Here is an 18,695-nt window from a genome sequence, read left to right as displayed (position 1 = left end):
CGTTTTGGGCACCCTCCCCTTCCTCAGACCGCAGGGTGCCCGAAACGTTACCTACCGGTGTTAAATAAAAACACTCAACTGGAGCCTTGCAGTGTGCGAGCTTTACTTTCTTTCCTACTATTCCTGCCTCGAGCTCTGCACCTGCCCTATACAGGTTGGGATTGTGCGCGTCTCGCCTTTTTTCAAAGGGCCAGGACAGTGACCATGAGGCAGGGTCAGTACAGTGACCATGAAGCAGGTCCATCCATGACGTGGATGATTTGGAAAGATGGAAAGTTTGCAACCGACTAAAAACAAGTTAGTTGCTTAACCAGGAAGCAGGGTCAGTACAGTGACCATGAAGCAGGGTCAGGACAGTGACCATGAAGCAGGGTCAGTACAGTGACCATGAAGCAGGGTCAGTACAGTGACCATGAAGCAGGGTCAGTACAATGACCATGAAGCAGGGTCAGTACAGTGACCATGAAGCAGGGTCAGTACAGTGACCATGAAGCAGGGTCAGTACAGTGACCATGAGGCAGGGTGAGGACAGTGACCATGAAGCAGGGTCAGTACAGTGACCATGAGGCAGGGTGAGGACAGTGACCATGAAGCAGGGTGAGGACAGTGACCATGAGGCAGGGTGAGGACAGTGACCATGAAGCAGGGTGAGGACAGTGACCATGAGGCAGGGTGAGGACAGTAATCATGAAGCAGGGTCAGTACAGTGACCATGAAGCAGGGTCAGTACAGTGACCATGAGGCAGGGTCAGTATGTGACCATGAGGCAGGGTGAGGACAGTGACCATGAGGCAGGGTCAGTATGTGACCATGAGCCAGGGTGAGGACAGTGACCATGAGGCAGGGTCAGTATGTGACCATGAGGCAGGGTCAGTATGTGACCATGAGGCAGGGTCAGTATGTGACCATGAAGCAGGGTGAGGACAGTGACCATGAGGCAGGGTGAGGACAGTGACCATGAAGCAGGGTGAGGACAGTGACCATGAGGCAGGGTCAGTACAGTGACCATGAGGCAGGGTGAGGACAGTGACCATGAAGCAGGGTCAGTACAGTGACCATGAAGCAGGGTGAGGACAGTGACCATGAGGCAGGGTCAGTATGTGACCATGAAGCAGGGTGAGGACAGTGACCATGAGGCAGGGTCAGTATGTGACCATGAAGCAGGGTGAGGACAGTGACCATGAGGCAGGGTGAGGACAGTGACCATGAGGCAGGGTGAGGACAGTGACCATGAGGCAGGGTGAGGACAGTGATCATGAAGCAGGGTGAGGACAGTGATCATGAAGCAGGGTGAGGACAGTGACCATGAAGCAGGGTGAGGACAGTGACCATGAAGCAGGGTGAGGACAGTGATCATGAAGCAGGGTGAGGACAGTGACCATGAAGCAGGGTGAGGACAGTGACCATGAAGCAGGGTCAGGACAGTGACCATGAAGCAGGGTCAGGACAGTGACCATGAAGCAGGGTGAGGACAGTGACCATGAAGCAGGGTGAGGACAGTGACCATGAGGCAGGGTGAGGACAGTGATCATGAAGCAGGGTGAGGACAGTGATCATGAAGCAGGGTGAGGACAGTGACCATGAAGCAGGGTGAGGACAGTGACCATGAGGCAGGGTGAGGACAGTGACCATGAGGCAGGGTGAGGACAGTGACCATGAGGCAGGGTGAGGACAGTGACCATGAGGCAGGGTGAGGACAGTGACCATGAGGCAGGGTCAGTACAGTGACCATGAGGCAGGGTGAGGACAGTGATCATGAACAGGGTCAGTACAGTGACCATGGAGGATCAGGTAGGGAAAGATGCCAAAGTATAAGAGCAACAAAGGAGCTGTTGTTTGCTGAAATAGTGAAGAGAACTGGAGATATGAGATTTTGTCATCAGGAGCAGAGATTAATCGGTTAAACAGTGACAAATTCAGATCCACAGACTTCCTGACTGACAGGAAGCAGCATGACTGGGAAAGTACATCACCGACTCCCGGTCTATCAGGACGAGCAAGAGAGCCACCCTCCACCACCCATCCTACGTCAATTACAGTAGCAGCAGCTGGATTACACTCGTTACATTAAATATATATGCTTCACCTACCACAGGCATGTCAAAAGTCCGGCCCAGGGGCCAATTGCAGCTCACGGACTGATTTTAAGTGGCCCTTGGCTTGTCTCTCAAAATATACTAGCCTATATGTGGCCCTCCACAAAGTTTAATCAAGCAAGTTGACTTTGCGTTTTTTTCTGTTCACCTAACGATGACAGCACTATCATAGTTTGTAGACAAGCAGCAAGTAGGAACACAACAGACAGAACTAATATTTTCAGATGTAAACCAAATCAGAGTGCAATAAGATGTTGTTGTTGTTTTTCTATAACCCATATGATGAGAGAAGCAGCTAGCCCCCCCGGTATTTTCACATGTATCTAATCTTGCCCCCATTCAAAAAAGTTTGGACACCCCTGTCCTACTAGAACTGTTTACTCCATTAGATAGCCTACTACATTAGATAGCCTACTACATGACATTAGATACTACATCGCACAGCACTTGATAAATTCCTATTTAACACTCAGCCCTATTCGTGTATATGTTGTATTGGACTGCACCTGCAATGTTGTCTTTTAGATCCCTTCTTTTGATCTCTAAGACGTATATTGTGGCAATAAAGTGATTCTCATTCTCATTCTCTCATTTATTATTATGACTGAATGAAGCAAGATTACCTTAATATGTAGGCTATGAATTGTATTATGGGGGAGTTGTAATACAATTCCTCTTCCTCCCTTGGCCTATGCGGCTGCAATGGGACATGGCCACATGGGACCTGTAAGGCTAGTGACAAAGTGTAATACAAAAAATATTTCTCTTAATGTGAAAATTAAACTAGTAAAAAATTCATGAGGATATCTTTAAGGGATAAGGTTTTCAAAGTGGGATGCGAGCCTCCCCCGGGGGGCTCCAAACAGTTAGGGAAGGCTCAGTGAATAGAAGTGGAAAAAATATTCATTATTACATTAGTTATCAAAAAGAGAGTGTGATTTGGTTAAAAGGATACAGTAGTTTTGTGGAATTTTACCGTTTTCCCTACTTCCGTCAGAAAGAAAGAAATGCCTTCAGACATTTTTTTTTAGTCTGAAGTAGCCTGTCAAACAGCAATATCATGCTATCTTGTCTCAATTGTTGAGTGCTTGGGATCAATAAGGTTTGGATAAGGGGTGAAATTTAGAGAGACGTTTAACGTTTGAGTTTGGGGACTTCATACGTGAAAAATGTAGTTGGGTTTATTTAGCAAAAACCAATAGTTGGCGGCAATGCAAAAGTTTGGGGCCCAATCACCATAAAATATAAAAGAAGAAGACAAACAGCCAATGAGCGAACTGCTACATCTTGAGCCTCTGCCCCATGCTCTGCCCTCTTTTGCCACGACCAGAGAGTACTATAGCGAAGCGAGAGTGTGAACAATCACTCACTACGGTCTTTGCTGAAATTCCCATAGATAGGCGCTTGTATTATTTTAACGCAGCATTGTATTTCGCTGTATCTACTGATTGCATACCACAAATAGAAATGGTCTTAATGTTAGCCTAAAAAGTACCTTCTGACTTTTTTTTTGCAGTTGTTCCCGTTTCGCACATGCGTGGTGAGACAACGTCGGATTGCTAACCAACTTCCTGGTTAACTAAAACGAGCAAAGAGTCTTAAAGTTGTCTCGATGACTAGCAATATTACGTTTCATTGATGTCCCGCCTCTCAAATAAAAACTATCAATATTCTTTATTGTCTCATCTGTTGTTGTATGTGTACCCATGAGCGAGATCGTAGTTAGTTCTAGCCGACTCATGCTTCCTGAACTTCCTGCTTAGCTTAGCTTATCCTTCTCATTTATATAATCTTTGCCACAACCTAACCAGATTGTACACAATCATCATGGCGACCCAGGATGGTGGGTATTGAGAAAATATAGTTGTATTTCCTTCCTAACTATCGTTACATTGTGCGTAAACACTCTTAATTAAGTAACCCATGTTGTTAATCGACATGTCAATATGATACGCAATTAATGTGGTGTCAGTCAAATGCATATTTGTTAAATGCTCAGCCGTGTTGTAACGGTAACGCATGCTAACATCAGTTAGCAAGATAACGTTAGCTAACGCTAGAAAAGATTCGTTCCTTTTCTCATGCCGCGCCGTATACACCAATCCAATGTGATCACGTTAGATAACGTTACTGGCAAGTGCATTTCAATCTACATGATGATTAATGTCTGTGTCAAGCAGTCCTTCGCTGAGTGTCTAATAGCTAACTAACCTTTAGTAACGTTAGCTGGGCTGGCTAATGTTGGTTATTGGTTCGGACATGTGACGTTATTTTTGCCCTTATTGAAAAAATAACGAACCCTAAGCTAACGTTATATTGGAGTAATAATGTTAGCAACTGACAGCACAACGTTTTTGCTTTCAACATTATGTCAGCATTTTCCAGATCTCGGGTGATGTAACATTACCCAAGCTTCGTCCTCATTATTCATCACCAAAGGTTGCTAGCGTTAATCAAAGTTATGGTCGTTTTGTTGGGGACCAAAGTTAGCTGCTTTATGCCAGGTTTAACTTGTTTGACTTCAGCTGTTAATTCCATTAGCTAATATTAATATGGTTATGAACGAACCTTGTCAAAGCCTAGTCCATTCCATTTGTACTGGGAGCTGGGGATTTCACGGTTCAAAGGTCAGGAACGCCCCATGTGACATCACCTGCCATTGGGTTTTTGGGGCATTCCTTTAAAACTGGGAAATGGGAATGTGACTGTTCAAAGGTCATGAGCTCGAACAGTGACGTCACCAGTCAAACGTCAAATGCTTGAAATAAGGTCTGTGGTTAACGAAAGTTTATTAAACAACAAACTTTGTGTTCAGCAAGATAATCTTCACAAATGAGGACCACTTTTATGACTTGTGAAGTGTTTTCTGAAAACTGCGTAAAAAAACGAATTAACAATATTTTTTTGAGTGGTTTGGTGTCTGCCCAGGTATCAGATACCTGTCATCTTTTTCACTCTGCATGAATTTGCTTCCCTCAACGCAACAAAACTGTTCTTCTCTAGAACAAAGTTGCAGTGGTCTGAACTGACCCCTCTCATCTCGACTCCAGGCCAGCCTATTTTTAAAGGTAGCCAGAGTTGGAGCATTGCCAAGCAGTTGCAAGTTTCAACTCTTTGCGTTGCAAATCATTGATCTGAACTGGGCTTTAGCGTAACGTTAGACCAGAGGTGACTTCCTGGTAACGTTGTATCTTGTGAAAATACAGGAGATACCATGCAAATTTGATAGTGCTGCTGGCATGGGTGCCATTTATATATTCTACAATAATGTGATTTCCAGTTAACTTTTTTTTTTTTTTTACATGAGTTAAATGTCTTTGACTGAGATTTGTTAAACATTGCATTTGACAACATAATCAATGGCAATGAAAAAACGGTCCCCAAAAATGGCACTCTTTATATCTGCTCTAGTCCAGAGAGTCTGGCACAACCTAGTACAAACTGGGTCTAGTGACTCAGCCAACAACAATAACAAAGAGGTGGCTGTGTCCAAGTCCTGTAGAAAGTCTTAAGACCAAAAACTTGATAGTTAGTAAGGAAATCTGTTAAAATTGTTATGGCTTCCAATAGAGCTGGGTATTGGTTCAAATTTCAAGAATCGATTCGATTCCGATTCACAAGGTTGCGAATCGATTAATTTCAATTCGATTCGATTCCGATTCGATCAATTTTCAATATTGATTTGGTTAGTGATACCAAAACGTGGTTTTTGAGCTGTACCCTGAATTACATGACTGTCCAGTTATGTAACACAGGGGTTTCCAACCAGCCAAGTAGATACATGGGGAAAAAAGTTGCAGACCTGTTGTCAATTTTAATGGTTTTAGTTACACATATATTTACTCACCACGTGGTGACAAACGGTAAATAACAGCCTTTTCATCTGTCAATAAAGACACTTTCACAATTATGCACAGTGATTTGATTTCAGCCTATATAATTTCTAAAAGTAGATATTAATAATGATCAAACATTTCCATTCATGTAGCCTACAGTATTTATGTTTTTGTTTCAACTACAAACATAATTAAACGTCAACTTGAAACTATGTTTCAACTACCACACACAGCACAATATTTTAGCCTGTTTAGTAAAAAAAAAAAAAAAAAAAAAAAAAAATTTTTACGGTAATTAAAAAAAAAAATCGATCTCTGGACATATGAATCGATAATCGAGGATTAAAATGAAAATCGATTAAAAATCGGAGAATCGATTTTTTGAACCCAGCCCTAGCTTCCAATACTCAGCAAAGTATTGCAGCACATTATGCCAACAGCAAAATGTCGACTGAGCTGCCTTCTGTTTGTCATGATTTTGTATGATGTATATTTGCCTTGGTTTCAGGCACAAATGGGAATGCACAAGTCAGATGTCTGAGCAAAAGTCTAGGAGGAATTGTCAGAAGCTTAGACAAGAGCAAGGCTTGCAATAGTGCGGCCTCCACAGTACTTTCATGAGCAGACCCGAGTATACAGCACCATTTCCGTTCATTCTGATTTTTAAGCGTTTATCGATGTCAGCTTTGCTGTCATTATCCTTCTGTCGATCTTAAAGTCATAGGGAAATGTAATTTTGATGATGTCTGTCTTCCTCCTTAATGCAGTGTAGTTTCAGTCAAAACCGGATGCTGTGTCAGGAAATAATCCTGGGAGGCACTGTTGAAAAGTGGACAGATTGTATCAAAAGAAACATGGAAACACAAAAGCAGTGGCGCCCATTGGTTACAAGTGTCACCATCAGGTGTCAGCTTGTTAGTGAGCACTCAACTCATTTGACCCTGGCTGTGGCTGCTGTGTACTGTCTTATCTGACAGCCACCTCCCAAGAGTGTCCAGCATTAGAACTTGCCATGGTCCAATTCTGATCTGACTGTTGCTAGCGCTCAATCTGCTCTGAAATGAAATAACACATTACTCCAGGTACTGTAGTAGCATATTATACAATTGTTGTTGTAACCCATATCCTACATTATATTGACATCCATCCATGGCGATATGGCGATTCAATTAAAGTCCTAAAATAGTAATAGCAAAGGCATTTCTTTCTATGGGGCCTAAAGTTGCACTGTTGGATCACTCTTCCTTTTATAGCCGACTTCCTGCCTGTTGTCTTGGCATTCTAGTCTAAGATCATCATCATTTCTGAAAATGTCTTGGACTGGAGCCACTGCGCATATGTCATTCAGTTGTCATTTAGGTTATTCAGCTGCCATTTGTATTTTTGATTTTTAAAGACAGAAGACGTCACAAGTTATGGGACTGATAGAACAATATTTATTTAAAGGTTCTGGGTAACTAGCTGAGCTAAAGAAATAAATGTTCAAGTTTATTGTCACATACATTTAAAAAGTACAGTGTACATTCAAATGCAATGAACTGCATCTGCGCTGGCTCTCCCTGAGCATTTATAAAATAGAATAAAAATAAGAAAATACCACAAATAATAATCACAATGAGTTATGTAAAGTGCTACTGTTCAGTAATCTCACCGCCTGGGAGTAAAAACTGTCTTGAGGTAGCTGGTCCGAGCTCTGATGCTCTGTAGGCGTTTTCCTGAGGGAAGGAATGAGAACAGACCATAATACTTAGGGCCTTTCTTCTTACAGTGGGAGGTGTAAGTGTCCTGAATCTGTGGCAGTGGTGTTCCTACCACTTTTCAAGCTCCGTTGTTTGGGGTCTTGTTCAGTCAGGTTGCCAAACCACACCAGTATGCCTCCAGTAAAGATGCTCTCTATAACCCGGTAGACATTTACAAGGGTTTTTGTGGACATAACATCATTTTTAAGGCATTGCACAAAAGAGTCTCTGCTGTGCCTTCTTAACGACACAACTGGTGTTTAGAGACCAGGAGAAGGGAGTCTGAGATCTGAATGCCTAAGAATAGCATGAAGTTATTCACATTTCATAATGTGTGGCTTACGTATTAAAATGCATTCAAGCAGTATTACACATGCATAATCTAATGGATCGAGACTAGCAGATCGCATTAGAAAAATGGATAAGAGCATCACAGTCACAAATGCTAATGAACTGTCTTTGGTGTAATGTTAGCGTAGGGTGATATTGCAACCATTATGACGCCTTCAGTACAGCTACAGTAGCAGCGCAGCACTCAGCAGCTGCATGGAATTTCATGCAATGGATCTAAAAACCTTTTTATGCTTTTTCAGGAGGTGAAGAAGTCATCATGGAAACCGAGGCAGAGGCGAAGCCAAACGAAGCTGCAGCTGAACCACTATGTGAAAATGTCGGTAAAGACGACCCAGGAAACGTGTCCGACGCAGATGGGGGAATCGCCACAACTCAGGACTCTAGTATTAGCAATGGAGATGATGCAGATGACAAGCAGGAGATGGTGGATCTGAAGATTATCTGGAACAAGATTAAATATGACCTGAAGATTCCCATTGACAGCACCGGAGCCAAACTGAAAGACAGCATCCACACACTCACTGGTAAGTGCAGGCAATAGTTCAAACCTCCTCAATGTAAAGCACAGTTTTTTTTTAAGTCTGGGACTGTGGGCCTCCCATCAGACAAAGCTTGGAAAAATGTGTCTCCCCAGTTTACTTGCTTACTGTAGTTTCGCTAAATTCTTGGATGCTTATGGGACCATGATTATGTTATTTGATCCCATAGATACTCAATTGAGCCAAGATAGCCTGATATTGCTGTTTGACATACTTCTGACTACACCAAATACATAAAGAAAGGTCTGTCTGCAGGGCAGGCATGTATTTGGTTCTGCCTCTGGGAAAGTGGGAAACACACAACAATTATCCAAAACTACTGTATCTCTCAACAGTATCTCTTTAACCAAAGCACACAGATTTAGGCTATTCTATGTGATTTGCTAACTTTTAACTCATGTAATAACTGATGTCATATTTTTTCACTTCCATTCACTGAGCCTCCCCTGAAACTGTTTGGAGGCCCACCTCCCACTTTGAACACCTCTGATCTAAATAGTCTTAATGGTAGTTACTAATTACCCATTCAAAAGACTTGGACCCCAATGGCAGTTTCTCTCCTGTTATTAGGTCTTCCGCCGGCAATGCAGAAAGTGATGTACAAGGGATTACTTCCAGAGGACAAAACGCTACGTGAAATTAAGATTACAAATGGTGCAAAGATCATGGTGGTAGGATCTACGATAAATGATGTATTAGCTGTGAATACACCCAAAGAGGCAACTAAAGAGGAAGTCAAAGCCGAAGAAAACAAAAAAGAGCCTTTATGCAGGCAAAAGGTAAGCTTTATTACATTTATGCAGAATACAATCAAATATGTTTTTTTTTTAAGTTGTGATGTTCTGCACTGTTGTTTCAGCAACACAGGAAAGTCTTGGACAAGGGTAAACCAGACGACATCATGACATCTGTTAAAGGAACAAAGGTGAGAGGAGAATAATGATGTGTTTTTTTAATGACTGGCAAAGCAGCACAAAGCTGTTATCACAAATATGTGTCTACTGCTGAATCTAATATCGGACATAGTGACCAATGAATGACTACCAAGAGCTTTCTCATTTGTCCAACAGGAACGTTTACCAACAGTGCCTTTATCCGGAATGTTTAACAAATCCGGGGGGAAAGTTAGACTCACTTTCAAACTGGAGCAGGATCAGTTGTGGATTGGAACGAAGGGTGAGATGATGGCCGGCCTCAGTTTGCTGAACTCACTGCAAGTCCAAAGATGCTGATCTAAAATCCTCTTCATCTTTGTGTCTTCATCTTACAGAGAGAACGGAGAAAGTCCCCATGGGCTCCATCAAAAACGTAGTGACTGAAGTCATTGAAGGCCATGAGGACTATCACATGATGGTAACTTTTCTTGCTGCTAACCGCATGTCAAATTTATCACTTTTTTAAAATGAAAGATCAAAACAGCCACTGCATTCAGACCAGCTACAGATTGGCTAAGTCACTACGCAAAATGAAGCCAGTTGAGCATTTGAAAATGAATTCATGTGATAATGTGTTGCTGTTGAACAGACCAGGGGTCTAGGAGTGGTTGTGCACATTTAGTACACTTAACAAAATGTATACTCTGGTCTGCCGTGTCTATAAATTGCCATTGTGCAAGTAAATAGCAGGGAGTCGTTCACAAAGGTCAGTTTGGTATGCATCAAGGTAATGGGGTTGTGGTTCGTTATGTTTTTGTTATGGGGAGAGACATCAGTCTTTATGTATTGTGTAAAATGGCAAAGTTATCTATTTTTTAAGTTTCCTTTTCAATGGTAGAGGTGTTGTGGAATTACCGGTATGTAGTTTCCATTATGTTACGTTATGTCATCTGGAGCCTTTTTTCTTCTTTTTGGTTTCCTCGTTTACACTTGCGCTAGCTGAGGGCCACTAACATTGCTTGTTTCATCATGTTTCATGACAGATTATGAATAAACTTTTTTCTGCCATAAAAATCATATTTGTCTAGTGTAGGTGGAGGTGAAAGAGAAAATAATCTGACATTTTCTATTGTATTCTATTCACCCCCGGCAGACCTAGCATTGCACTCACTTCAATTGCAGTCAAGTCAGTTATTTTCTGTGGTGTGTATAAGCACTGAAAATACATGTGAACCCAGCTCAGTGCACAGGTCACTTTCCTTAGTTATAACCACTGAAAATACATGTTGTGAACCCAGTTCAGTGCACAGGTCACTTTCCTCAGTTTGTGACGGGCCTTTGTGATGATTAGTCAGGCGTTCGCGGCACGAAAAGTGAATGTGTTCATGTGCGTCCCAAACCGAGCGTGGCACAGCTAGCTCTTTCACTGCAGTGACTGACAAGTGGTCAACTGTACAGAAACTGTTTGCTGTCATTCTTAATACTGGGAATTTACGCAGGAAATGTGTCACTGTAATACTACAATGCTGTTTCTCTTTAGTTTGACATCACTGTCTAGGCAACATTGTTTCAGTGATTTGATTTGATTTGATTTGATTTGATTTGATTATGGATATCAAAATACAACAGAATCCAAGGGATAGCATGTGAAAGTGCAAACACTTATTTCCAACATGGTCCCTAGTTTCAAATCTGTTACACTAGCTCTCGTGTTCCGGCCATAAGCGTCCTATACAAATTGAAAATACTTTGTAAAGTAGTTTGGACAATGGTCGTGTAGTATTTTATGGACCATGAAGAGTTTTAATTGTTGAACTCTATTTTCAACTGGGAGCCAATTCAACTCTTTAAAATGTGTAGGGCTGATACATTATGTGTTATTGGACTGAGGCCAAGGACAACCCTCATTAGTTTGTTTTGGGCTATTTGAAGCCTGTCTTTCGATCTTTTAGTTAGACCACTGTAGCATGATATACAGGTATAGTCATAGTGGCATTGAATGAAAGACGTAGCAACCAGCCTCATGGTCTTCTTGTTCAGGAATTTAGATATTCTAGCTAAATACTTTGGCCTTGAGTTGATCAGAGAGTAACAGAGTAACAGTAACAGAGAGGGCCATAGCTTCACCTGTCATACACTGGTCCAATTGACATCCCAGTTACACACAATTTTTCCTGTAGCTTGGTGCCATTAAATTCCACCGAAAAACTAGGATGGTCCCTTAATTTATACTTAAAACCAAAACAATTCAGATTTTCCAAGGTGCAGGGATATGAATGATGCAATGATAAGCATTCTCAGCAGCAAAAGCGAGTACGTCGGAAGGTTTTTGACTGTATGAGGTCTTGGAATGTTTTTGCCAAAATAGTTAGCTTGGTCCGTAGCTGGTGGGTCCGTGTGTTAGGAAGAGAAAAGAACAGTGGTTCTCAAACTGACACAAATTAGATCACAGACCCCCATTTAGAATATTTTGTCCCAGGGTCCCCCATCTGATAAGATTTTTGCTTTTAGTTGTTTTATTACATAGTGTATGACCAAGATAGTCATACATTCTGTCACTGTGTTACTTATGGATGGAATTATAGTGGGGGGGGGGGTCACCTTTTTGCTGGGGGCCCCCACAAGGACCCCTGGGGGTCCCCAGACTCCACTTTGAGGTTTAAAATGTAACTTACCTGTAGATGCCCTGTGTGTGTATATAGACCCCTGAACTGTTAACAGCTGTGTGACCAGTTCTTACCTATTTTTCACTTTTGTAGGCATTTCAGTTGGGTCCGACAGAAGCGTCTCAATATTGGGTCTACTGGGTGCCTGCACAGTTTGTCGATGCAATCAAAGACACAGTCCTTGGGAAATGGCAGTATTTCTAATGTGCCTCTATTTTTGACAATGACGAACTGGGACTGAGAAGAGGAGCTGATGAAAAATGAAACTGGAGACAACAGTGAGGCTTAAGGAACTTCTTGGAATGTGTTAGAAGGAAAGTGAAGGATGCCTGTGGACTCATCATATTCTTTTTAGGTTAAAAGTGCACTATGTGGCAGCATCACATCTTCAGCCCAGTTGATCATTCAAGGTTTTCAGCAAATGCAAGGGGAAACAATTAAACAATTGTACAGAAATTGCTAACACTTTTCCTCAGTTATTCTTAAAGAAATAAAACTTATTTAAGGAAATTCATGCAATAGGGCATTTTTTTTGTTTGGCTTGTCTGTTCACTGTAAACCCCCCCCCCCCCCCAAATGTCAACATTAATTTTAGCTCCATGTTGCTTCCCTAATTTTGGATGAGTGAATATCATGATTTAGAGGAACCCTGAATCATTTCTCACTCACAACAGTAGCTTTATAAAAAAAAATCATAGCTGTTGATACGGATCTGTCTGATTAATCTTGTCTGTTAAGAGTACCAGGCAGCACTGATTTTCATCAGTATTCTCAGAGGTTGTCTTCATGATGTGGAAGATAAAAACAGGGAACTGGGAGCTGTCTAGATGTTGAGAACTTCAGACTTAAGTGTGGGGAGTTAATTTCTGCATAGAGATGTGTTCAACACAAAGGTTATGCGTCATGGTTGGGTTGGGCTCATTACTTGTGTCAGCAGAGGGCAGCACAGCTTCCCCTCACCATATCGGCTGCAATACTGCACTAATGACTTACTGCTGATGGAGCATGTTATCTCCTATTTTCACCCCATGTTCTTCTTCTGCAAGAGGAATATCCATAACCTAATGACAGCAGGCATTTAATCTGCCGAGTGCGAAGTAAACATCTTTGAAAGAATAGTTCCACTGCTTAGAAATGGAGACCTATATGCCAATGATATGCTATATTTTATTATATCACACTGTGTGTCTTGGTTCAGTGTGCAGGTTAGTCCCGAGGTTTCATTTGGGATTTTTGGGTAATCACTTCTTGTTGGATAGGAAAATCGGCCAATATCAATTTATCATCTTCCATTGTTCTCGCAAAAACGTTTACTCCCGTTTGATTCAATATATAAGATCCTGCACTGGCACTTGGCATGCTGCTTGGTGGCTGTGAGATATAATGGAAATACGCCCCATTTTCTGCTTCACAAACCCAGATCAAATCACTATGCCAACCTCTGATCTCATATTTAGAGGATATATCTAACACTACTGGCAGATCCAACGGCAGAGCATGGATCAAAATATCTACTAGAGCTAGACTGTGTCTCTGCAACACAGAAATGCTGAGTAAAGTAACATCTCTGGTATTGTATTGACCATAGACACATTTAACACCTATTTCTATCACAAGCCTTATGGAGCTATTAATAACATGTCACCAGCATGAATACCTGTTAGTGTGCGTTTTATTTTACTGTATCAATTGCAGTTTAGATGCGGACACACATGCTCCTATTTACATATTGTTAAAGAAAACAATAGTTTGGGCTATGTTCATTGAACAATTTCTCATAGGTGTAATTTTGTGTCTGTCAATCCTTCAAAAAGTCAATTTCACTTAAATGTTTTAAACAACCATTGCTTCCTGTATAGCTCATATACAGTATCTATATGTAATGTCTTAATTTTCTGCCGAAACTTTTATTTCTGTTTCTGAATTGATTTCACATCTCTGCTTTTCCTATTATATCACTGTGAAGATAGAGGTATGACTTTGCTATAACAAACAATAACCCCAATGATTTACTTATATGATTCGTTACGTTTAGCTTTTACACATCACAAGCAAACCTGACAATGTGTGGAGACTAGTCCAGAGGAGATACAGAAGCACTCAATGCTGTTTTAACATTTCATAATGTGGCAGATAACATCCTGCATGGGGCATATTTAGATCAGCAACCGATATTTCATCCGACCAAGCCTTTTGTTGAATAGGACCTTACAGTATTAAAGAACATTTTGGCATCGGTTGTTTTCTTGATAAACATACATTATGTGAAGAAGTCTTCCTCCCCATGGGAGGAAAGTTGTTGATATATATTTATGAAACATTCAAACCAATTTGATATAATTCAGTCACACTTTTATATATCTATCTTGAATTGTTTATTCTTTTGCTTGTTTGCCCCTGCCCCCCCAACCTAAACAGCATCTGTGGTAAAAAGTGAAAGTAAGCAACAGCTGATTGTTTAGCAGAGGAATCTTTATGCAGACTGTCACATTCTTACAGCTTCTAGCAGGAGAAACATGTGATCCAGTCCCTTTATCTCCCTTTATCTCTTAACAGCTGATGTGTAAATAAACCTGCCACCTCTGCTCACACATGCACACACACACACACACACAGACCCCTCTGAATCTGATTCAATTCCATTGGTGATATTTGGGTCAAATCCAGCCACAGGCCTTTTTTTTTTTGTTCCCCTGAATTTTTATCCCCCATTAGTGCTAATCCAATTTATTTATCCTGGTAGCTACTCCACCCTCTGCCGATCTGGGGAGAGCCGAAACTGGCTCCATGCTTCCTCCGAGACATGGGCAGTTAGCCAGCCGCTTCTTTTCACCTGACAGAGGAAGCTTCACCGGTAGGACATAGCACGTGGGAGGTTCACGCTATTCCAACCAGTTCCCCTCCCTCTGAACAGGCGCCCTTAACGACCAGAGGAGGAACCACATTAGCAACCATGATATTGCATGTTTTTGTGAAGGGGGTTCCTATATGAAGGAAACCCCCATTCCACAGGCCTTTTCTGCTGGACAATATACAGTACTGCATGTTTCAAAAGTGGGCTATACCATCAGTAATTTTATTACAGGGTATCCACGGTCTTGAAAAGTATTAAAAGTTGATAAATCAATTTAGGGAAAATTAAGGCCCATAAAAAGTCTTAATCGCCATTTGTGAGGTGTTAAATTTTGTTCTGATTGTGTCAAATGGGCATATGATATCTCATATTGATCACAGACGCCTCGATTGAAATCGTATCATGTCAGACTTTGTGGTATCAGCAAATATCGTATGATTGTCCAAAGAATCCATGTAATGTCCTATCATGATGAAACTTGTGATTTACACCCCTGTCACTGATGTGACAAAAATGGCATTGAGGTCCTAAAATATTTTGAAAAGGACTTAAATAAGCTCTTAAAAGGTATTGAATTCAACTTCAGGATTCCTGCATATACCCTGTATATCGATAGAGGTTAGATCAATAGATCAGAGGTTTTCAAAGTGGGAGGTGGGCTTCCCCAGGGGGGCTCCAAACAGTTTCAGGGCAGGTTCAGTGAATGTGAGTTATTAGATTGGTTATCAAACGGAGATCAGATAGAATAGCAAAGCGTGATTTGGTTAAAGAGATACCGGTAGTTCAGAGATACAGTAGTACTTTGAGGGTATTTTACTGTTTTCCCATTTTCCCAGAGTCAACTACATTCAGACAGACCTTTTCTATGTATTTGGTATAGAGATATATATCTATCACATCTAAATTCCATAGAGATAGGCACGGTGCCTATCTCTATGACTTCTATATCCCATAGAGATATATCTCTATCACATCTAAATTCCATAGAGATAGGCACGGTGCCTATCTCTATGACTTCTATATCCCATAGAGATATATCTCTATCACTTCTATATCCCATAGAGATAGACAGAAATAGAAATAGACAGAAAATAGCCTAAGTTATAGGAAAATAAAGTATGTGATGAGAGCACCTGAATTTATTGTGAATTTAATTTAATGTATTACTTAATGTGGTTATTATTACAAAACTATGATTATCTGCACTTTTTACCATTAACCATTTTCAGAGACTTCCCTGACAGACCCAGAGACTTTGTGTTTGTGTTCCTTTTATTTAACAGCACTTTGTAAATGTGTTAGAAAAAGTGCAAATCTAGCTATACTACTCCAATACTACCTACTCCAATACTACTACTAATACTGTAGTCTGAAGTAGCCATGTGTAATCTGAGAGACCTTTAAATTTTCTGATATGCAAATTATTGTATTTATTTTCCTATGCTGTTTTGGACAGTTTTGTGTATTTGCAGACAGTCCAGAAAAGTGGTAGCCTACAACAACTCACTGGCAATTTCCAAATGTATTACATCAGGGTCATGCACTTGTATGAATGTCAACACTTGTATTTTTTACGAGATTTCCCCCCCAAACAATACATTCTGCAAATCATAATACAATATAAGAGTTCCACAACAGAAATATGTAAACATAGCGGGGAGGGGGGAATGATTACACAGGTATAATCCACTGGGGAATATATATATATATATATATATATATATATATATATATATATATATATATATATATATATATATATACATATATATATATATATATATATATACACATACTATATATATACACACATACTCCCCTTGCAGCCTGTAGAAAACAGGTTTTTCAAATGTGTTTCAAGATATGCTTAGATACGTTTTTTTTTATAAGATTAATTATATAAGATGGTATAACTCCTTCAAGAATTTCATTTTATGAATGATTATGTGTAAAAATGGGCTAGAAGCTAGATGTGTATAACCTTGCTTGCAAGATGGATAACCTCGCGAGATCAAAAGAGGCTTGGAGGATCAATGCACGTTCCTTGGTGTAGTTTTAGTTAACTCCACCCCGGAAACAGACACATTTTTTTAGCCTTTAACTTCCGTCAAAATAATGCGCGGGTAACGCAAACTCCACTTCTTCAGAGGAAGACCCACAATGTTTTACTCCAGTCAATAGCAGGGAGGGAGAACCATGAACAAGACCGAAAAACCGGCAGGGGAGAGAAAGCGGTCGCCGCCCGTCAAGCTGCTGTCTGGCCAGCTGAGGGAGGGGCGGCTCAGCGGGGAGGAGTGTGTGGTCCGGGCCGGGCACGGTGCCTCCCTCCCGGTGTGCATGGTGTGGATGCAGGGGACCGTGCTGGAGGCCCAGCTGGACCGAAACACCGTGCTGCTGCTGGACGAGACAGGCACCTTTGTCGTTCAGGGTGTCAACAACATCCCTAAAGGGAAACCGTGTTTATCCCGAGGTAACAAAGTCTTGAATGAACCACCATTAACTAAGACAAAGGTTGCAGGTTTATTCTTGCTTCTAAAATGTACTGTATAGGATTATTATAGCTGCTTTTCACAAAGATCCGTCACCAAAATAACCCACAACCAGTGGAGCAGTGATTCTCAACCTTTCATATCAAGGGCCACTAGTCCACATTAGGACAACAGACCCCATTTGATGATATCCAAATTTGAGAATATTTTTTATTGTCATATTATTTTCATCCACAATATTCCATGACTATCTGTATTGCAGGTAGAGAAATATCAGTGAAGCTATATGATCAAAGCAGTCATTCCATCATATTCTCTCTAATTGGGCTAACTTAATGAAAATGAAATAATGCTGAAGTTTAACCTGCATCCCCCCCCCCTTTTTTTTAAGTGTCCATTTTCAATGTGAGCAACCACTTTCACCTGTTTTTTTACAGGCAAATATGTCATGGTGATGGGAGCCATCCAGGCCATCTCCCCAGAGCCTGTCATCCGTGCGGTGAAGATAGCAGACCTGTCCCAGCACGCCGTAGTTCACAGGAGGATGTGGAAGCTGGAGGTGGAGGATCTGCAGCAGGTGCTGACTGGAATGCAGTAATGTCGGTGTATAAGAATAAATCTTGCCTCGGTGATGCTCGGACTACCTGCCTCTGCTGCACGCTGGTGCAGTGTGTCAGTGTCATTCTTCTCAACGAACATGGGTCCACAGAGGGAAGGATACTCCGTCACATGTAGACTTAACTATACTGTATACAGTACATTTATGATGAAACGTTTGGAGCCGGCAAAGTACCGGTACATTTCAATACTTCCCTGTTGGAATGTCACTGCAGCAGCGCATCCTGGATGCCAAGTACCTGGTCAGGGAGTCAGACTGAAGAGTGATGCCCCTTGGAATGGACCAGACCAGACCTTTGGTCAAACACCTAATGTCCATAGTACATGTGATACAATCCCATATTATTATTATTTTTGCATTGTTGTGTACACTGTACAGGTGGGTCAGAGGTCCGGAGCTGCAGGCCTTCAAGGACATTTCAGCAGCTGCTTGCTGACACAGGGCTTGAACTCTAGGTCATCTGGTTGATCTCTATCTGCTAGCACCCCTGCAGCATCGTTTCTCCTTGTACATGCAGTAGATGACCTTTCAGCGGTCTGCCATGTCATCTTGATTCAGTTATTGGTTATACATTGAAATCTGCTGAGCCATGAACAAAATCCAGATACACGCCTGCAGTCTGATTTTA

At 41.3% G+C, this 18,695-nt stretch overlaps 2 protein-coding genes across 2 annotated transcripts; both read left to right on the top strand.

Annotated features, from left to right (window-relative positions):
* Positions 1–3,904: 3,904 nt before the first annotated feature.
* ubfd1 (ubiquitin family domain containing 1) lies at positions 3,905–14,285 on the top strand. Its single transcript, XM_083648580.1, has 7 exons — positions 3,905–3,939; positions 8,265–8,549; positions 9,135–9,343; positions 9,424–9,489; positions 9,635–9,740; positions 9,835–9,917; positions 12,199–14,285. Exons 1-7 carry the CDS (start codon positions 3,924–3,926, stop codon positions 12,307–12,309), a joined length of 876 nt encoding a protein of 291 aa, XP_083504706.1. The 5' UTR covers positions 3,905–3,923; the 3' UTR covers positions 12,310–14,285.
* Positions 14,286–17,155: 2,870 nt separating this feature from the next.
* Positions 17,156–18,046, top strand: rmi2 (RecQ mediated genome instability 2; the record flags this gene model as incomplete). Its single annotated transcript, XM_083649987.1, has 2 exons — positions 17,156–17,429; positions 17,886–18,046. The coding sequence occupies 2 exons, from the start codon at positions 17,156–17,158 to the stop codon at positions 18,044–18,046; spliced, it is 435 nt and encodes a 144-aa protein (XP_083506113.1).
* Between the last annotated feature and the right edge of the window lie 649 nt (positions 18,047–18,695).

Source organism: Poromitra crassiceps (assembly GCF_964638095.1).
Source record: "Poromitra crassiceps genome assembly, chromosome: 13".
In the NCBI taxonomy this organism is placed as follows: Eukaryota; Metazoa; Chordata; class Actinopteri; order Beryciformes; family Melamphaidae; genus Poromitra; species Poromitra crassiceps.
The sequence above is the reverse complement of the archived record's forward strand: the minus strand, read 5'-3'. Positions and strand labels throughout refer to the sequence as shown.